General features: G+C 42.9%; 1 protein-coding gene and 1 pseudogene across 1 annotated transcript; both read left to right on the plus strand.

Moving 5' to 3' along the window:
* The first annotated feature begins 230 nt into the window (after positions 1 to 230).
* LOC123234030 (eukaryotic translation initiation factor 4H-like) lies at positions 231 to 1,106 on the plus strand. Its single transcript, XM_044659986.1, is given in 2 exon segments — positions 231 to 846; positions 849 to 1,106. Coding segments are annotated over 2 exon segments (765 nt in total). The 3' UTR covers positions 998 to 1,106.
* Positions 1,107 to 3,852: 2,746 nt separating this feature from the next.
* The window catches only part of LOC123234031, a 24,456-nt pseudogene continuing 22,261 nt past the window's right edge, over positions 3,853 to 6,047 (plus strand).

Genomic DNA, 6,047 nt, shown 5'->3' on the forward strand with positions numbered 1-6,047 from the left:
AAAATCTAAATTGAGACAACAATGAGCCCACCCGCTAAACAAACATGAAAGACCTTAGAAAGATGATTGTCCAGGGAATAAGAACAGCATCCTCCCAAAGTCAGAATCTGCATAAGGTCTATGACACCAAGCAGAAAAAGTATGAAACTCCTGAGTTCATAAATAGGTTAAAAGAGGCATTTAACAAGTATTTAGGAGTGGATCTGACTGGCCTGGTTGTTTTGTAAATAATGCATGGCCAGGAGCTGAGACGGCAAAGGGCTGACTTCGACACCTACGACGATAGGGTCTACAGCAGCTCAGGGTCCCGTGGTAGTGCTGGTGGCCAGGGTTCCCGGAGTCAGAAGAAGCTGCCGACAGAGCCCCCTTACAGGACCTACGTAGGAAACGTGCCTTTTAATACTGTTCAGGGAGACATAGACGCGATCTTCAAGGATCTCAGTGTAAGGAATGTACGACTAGTCAGAGATAAAGAAACGGACAAATTTAAAGGATTTTGCTATGTAGAATTTGATGAGGTGGATTCCCATAAGGAAGTTTTGACCTATGATGGTGCGCTGTTGGGTGATCGATCGCTTCTAGTGGACATTGCTGAAGGTAGAAAACAAGATAAAGGTCTCTTTGGATTCAGGAAAGGTGGGCCAGATGACAGAGGAATGGGTGGCTCTCGAGAATCCAGAGGCGGATGGGATTCCCGGGATGACTTTAATTCTGGCTTCAAGGATGACTTATTAGGAGGCAGGGGTGGAGGCAGTCGCCAGGGTGACCGGCGAACGGGTGGTCCCCCAATGGGGAGTCGCTTTAGAGATGGACCTCCCCTTCGGGGCTCTTCAATGGATTTCAGAGAACGACAGTAGAGGAAAGAGCGCAGAGGCCCCGACTTCAGCTTAAACCTCAAGCAGTTGCTACCCCCCTCAATCAAGTAGCCAATCCCAACTCGGCTATCTTCAGCGGAGCCAGGCCCCGAGAGGAAGTGGTTCACAAAGAGCAGGAATGAGCTCAAGGTCGGGAGGGAATGGGGGGAGAGTTATTGAGTGAGACAGCAGCAGAGTTCATTGCTCTGGACGTCAACCCTGCAGTTACCATTCCTGCCACCTGACAGTTTGTCCTCCTCTCTTGAAACTGAAAACACAGAGCTTGTGAATGCATGTCAGCTGTTAACAAGTGGTTTTTAGTACGTTCTTGGCTTTGCTATATCTAGTGCCTGTTTTGTGCTGTTTTCCCCCACCGCCTTGGTCCTCCCTCCCTGTTCTCCTCTTCATCTTCACAGCACGGGGTCTCTTGCAGATGAATGAAAGCTGCCGTCATCAGTGAGGGTGGGAGTTCTGGGGATGAGGTGTGCTGCTCCATTTCCCTCCTTAGCTTTTTCTGTTTTACTTTAGAAACACTGGTTAGACTTTGTTAAAACTCCAATATCGTTTCCTTTGGATTTCCCTCACTTCTCTTCTGACCTGCATGTTTCATTCTGGGTTGCTGTGGCTCCAAAGAGGAAATAGGAAAGAACTCCCAAACAGGTTGGACCACCTGGTCCCCGACCTACATGGAGAATTGGCCACCTTCTCTAAGGCTAGGGATCAAACACTGGCGTAGTCCTTCCAACCAGTTCACAGGTAGTTTTCTTTATCTTGCACCCCCAACCCCCCATCCCCGATTCCTCTCCCTAAACAAATATGCTAAAGCAGAATAGGCTCCAATTTTAAAGTATAGCTTATCTATATAGAAAATGTATAGTGTTGTGAAATTTATGGTGGAGAATGGTTATTCACTTAGAGAAGTAATTGGCTTCACTCCCACAGGTCTGCCCAAACCAAAATCCCAACTAGTGTACTTCTTTTGTTAGGCAGATTCGAGGGCTGTGTTTATTTAACTCTTACAGCAAACTGCAATCTTGTTTATCTCACCTGGGACGCAGCACTGGGGACTTGCACAGCGGTGCATATCTGTGCCTATTCAAATATAAAAAATGCTTATTACTGAGTCTGCTTTTTAAAAAATTACCCACTTTTTTTAGTTTGACATGTTTGGTAAGTAACTTTTAAAGGCAGGTTTATGCAGATAACGTTGACTTTGTGTTGTGTTGGAAGGAATGTAGAACTTACGCCCCTTGGCCACATACTTTGCATCCAGCCCCAGTATTTCTTTGTCCTCAAGTGTAAATGAATAGTCCATAGTGAGATGCTGTGCTTCCCATCACCATTGTTAAAGAGGAGTCACCAGAGCTGACCCTAGGATCTGGTGAAGTTGGGTCTCATTCAAATTCGTCAAGAACCTGGAAGCCTTTCATGGGTAGCTCTAAAGTTGAAGACCTGTGCCTCTTGGAGCCTGACAGCTCATGGGGGGGAAGAGTTTACTTTTCACTGGCAAAATCTTAAGGAAAGTTAAAGACAAAGCTCTAAGGTTGGGGATTGAGACCATTTTGGGGCTAACCAGTAGCTAGAAAGAAGCCAGAATTGTCAGGGTTTCTTGGAAGCCTTGGCCTCTTAGGTCAGTTATGCTTGGCTAGCAGCATTGTTGTTGACTCCCAATTCCTGGCTTCAGTTACTATTATCTTTGTTCCAGAGTTACAGTAATTTACAGGACCCCTTCCTCCTCTCTCCTGCTTCTTCCTTCCTTTCCTCCCTCCTTCCTTCCACTTGTCATACTCTCTGCTCCTAAGATAAGAAACCATTTGTGTAACACCAACACGTAATTTAAGAAAGACATGCATTGTGTGGTTGTAATCCAAAAGGATGCTTTCAGATGACCTACTTACATCTTCAATGTGGAAAAGATTAAGAACAGCAGCAACAACAAATCTCGACTTCTGGTTAATCCAGATGCATTTTAAATGTGAGAATGGAATTCCAAACACTTAACCCATTCTGCTTCATGACAGAAAGTAAATTTATGGATATGGTATTTTGTGAATGATCTTTTAAATAAAAGAAAACCTTAAGTAAAAAAAAAATAATGTATGGCCAGATATTCATAAGAAGCTTAGCAAGATAGAGGAATGGGTTATAAGACCTCTGAATGAATTGCTTCAGCAAGTTCAGCTAGTCTGTGTCAGGAGAGAAGAAGATGAAGAAGAGGGAAAGAATAAAACCCTTGTTAGAGTCATCAGAGAGGTGAAATGCTGAGGGCCACAGAGGGGACAAGGGCCCATTGAATCCATGAAGTATGACAAAGTCATGCATGGATCTTGTGATCTGAAAATCAGGCCACAGGAAGAATGGCAACCCCAATCAGACCCCCCTGTGTGACTCCCTTTTGACCAACACTTTTTATTACTGGAATTGTAGTCAGTTTCTCTAGGATAGCCCCAAGTTTTGAAGTCTAGATACATGAATTCCCTTAAGAAATCCCCTAGTTACCTTATAATAAACCAGCAATTAATGAGTTAATGTTTCATGCCCTCAGCAAAAGCAACATTCAGAATCTCCTGTCTGGAAGACAGAGGATGGCAATTTAAAATACTTTATTACTTCATTGCTTTTACATATTGAACTTAGCCACGATTTTAGAAGTTCACACTTTGCCCTACCTCTTGAATATGTTGAAAAATAAAAAAAACTGTGATGAATATTATTTTGGATAAAATAAAGTCTTGGTAACCTTTGAATGCTGTTTAGACTAAAATGTATCTACATGAAAAAATGTGTATTCCTACCAAAATTCCCATATAACCATGAATCTATGCTGTTTGGACTTCAATTGTAATGTGTATTATTTCATACCAGCCTCGTGAAAAAAAACTGGTCTTGAAGAAAAAATTATAAAAATTAAACACAGCTGGTAAAACAGCTCTGAATTGACTTGTTAGTACTGGATTGTTCTCACTTTCTTTTTCTTTTCTTTCTTGCTGATGCCGCCATGCTTTTTCAAGCCCTCAATGTTGATGTTGTAGGCTGGCCCTACACAGTGAAACAGAATGAGTATGCCAGATTGAGACAGGAAGTGGAACAGGAAGTCAAAAAGGACAGGCAAGTTAGAAGAGGGAGGCCCCTATGAAAGAAAGAGAGAGATGAAGGGACAGGAAGTTTCCCAGAAAAAGTAAGAGCTCGGACTTCCGGGTTAAGATGGCGGCAGAGTAAGAAGCAGCTCTTAACCTCTCCTGACCGAAACACACAAAACTCCTCAAGGGGACATAAAAACAAGTCCAGACGAATGGAGGAACCCCACAACAGGGCACAGCGTGGAAGGTACTTGGAATCCAGACATTTCCAGGCTATAAAGGGCTCTCACTTAATCGCGGGCTGAGCAACCGCCCCACCCCCACCCCCTCCACACTCATCTATAGCTCCGAACCCAGCTAAAAAGAAATAGAGCAAGTTTGGGGCACCCATCGAGTCATCAGCAGCTCCGGGACCTGTTCCTGAGAGCAGCAAGACTTAGGACCCCATTAAGTCAAAAAACGCACGCAAAATCTGAGCGCGGGAGCAGAGAGTGGATGCTGGGCGCAGGCGTGGGTGGCGGCAGACACAGCCAGGAACTAAAGCTCTGAAAACCTGAGTGGGGAACCAGTGCAGACAGGTATACGACTGTGGAAGCAGCGCCCTGAGACTTGTAAAGGAACCTCCTGCAGAGGATCAAGCAAGGGGGTCCACCAGGGGGCTTGACCTTGGAAAAAACCAGAACTCAGACCGCAGGAACCAATAGACCAGGAACAGACACTGAGCGCGAGGATAAATCTGAGAAGCTGCTGGGCTAATGATGGCTACTCAGTCACAGGAAGTTCAGAAGAGAAAGAATAATAATAACAAGAAAAAGAAGTCTTTAACACTCGACAGCTTTTACACAGAGAAAATCCAGACAACCGAGCAAACAGAGGAGGAGAACAAACAAGCATCCAGACCCTCCTCAAATAAGGAAAACTCCTCACAAGCTATGGAAGAGTTCAAAACTGAGATTTTGAGGAAAATGGAAGAGATCTGGCAAGAAAATAACAGTTTAAAAGGTAGAATCTTGCAACTGGAAAGTGAGGCTCAGAAACCAAATGAACTGATAAGCAAATTGAACACCAGAAATGACCAGATTGAAAAGGAATACCAGAAGATTATGGTCGAATACCAGAAGATTATGGCCGAAAACCAGAAGATTAGGGCCGAAAATCAATCCCTAAAGGCTAGAATTGAGCAACTGGAAGCTAATGATCTCTCAAGACAACAAGAAAAAATAAAACAAAGTCAAAAGACTGAAAAAATAGAAGGAAACATGAAATATCTCAATGAGAGAGTGACAGACCAAGAAAACCGGTCTAGAAGAGACAATTTGAGAATAATTGGCCTTCCAGAAAAACCAGAAATTAATAGAAACCTGGACTCCGTACTAAAAGAAATTATTCAGCAAAATTGCCCTGAAGTCCTACAACAAGAGGGCAATATAGACATCGAAAGGATTCATAGAACACCCACCACATTCGACCCAGAGAAGAAATCGGTTAGAAATATTATTGCCAAATTCAAAAGCTTTCAAGCAAAAGAAAAAATCTTACAAGAAGCCAGAAAGAGACAATTCAAATATCAAGGAGCACCAATCAGGATCACACAGGATCTGGCAGCCTCCACTCTAAAAGACCGTAAGGCTTGGAATACAATATTCAGAAAGGCAAGAGAGCTGGGCCTGCAACCACGGATCAACTACCCATCAAAATTGACTATATATTTCCAGGGGAAAGTATGGGCATTCAACAAAATTGAAGAATTCCAGGTATTTGCACAGAAAAGACCAGGGCTAAATGGAAAGTTTGATATCAAACCACAAAAATCGAGAGAAACCTGAAAAGGTAAATAAGATACAGAGGGAAAAGAAAGAAAACTTATAATTTTTAAATTTGCCTTTTTAAGGGCCTCAGTGAGATCTAATTATCTGTATTCCTATGTAGAGAAATGTTATGTATAATTCTCTGTAGTGAACTCTATTCACTATTATAATATTCACTATTATAGTAATCAGAAGAATAATTCACAGGGTGAGGGTGGAACACTAAATAATCTAAGATGGTGTGGGGGATGGGAAAGAGGGGTAAATAACAGGGGACACCAAGAGAAACTTGAGTGAATAAGAAT

Source organism: Gracilinanus agilis, chromosome 2 (genome assembly GCF_016433145.1).
Source record: "Gracilinanus agilis isolate LMUSP501 chromosome 2, AgileGrace, whole genome shotgun sequence".
NCBI lineage: Eukaryota > Metazoa > Chordata > Mammalia > Didelphimorphia > Didelphidae > Gracilinanus > Gracilinanus agilis.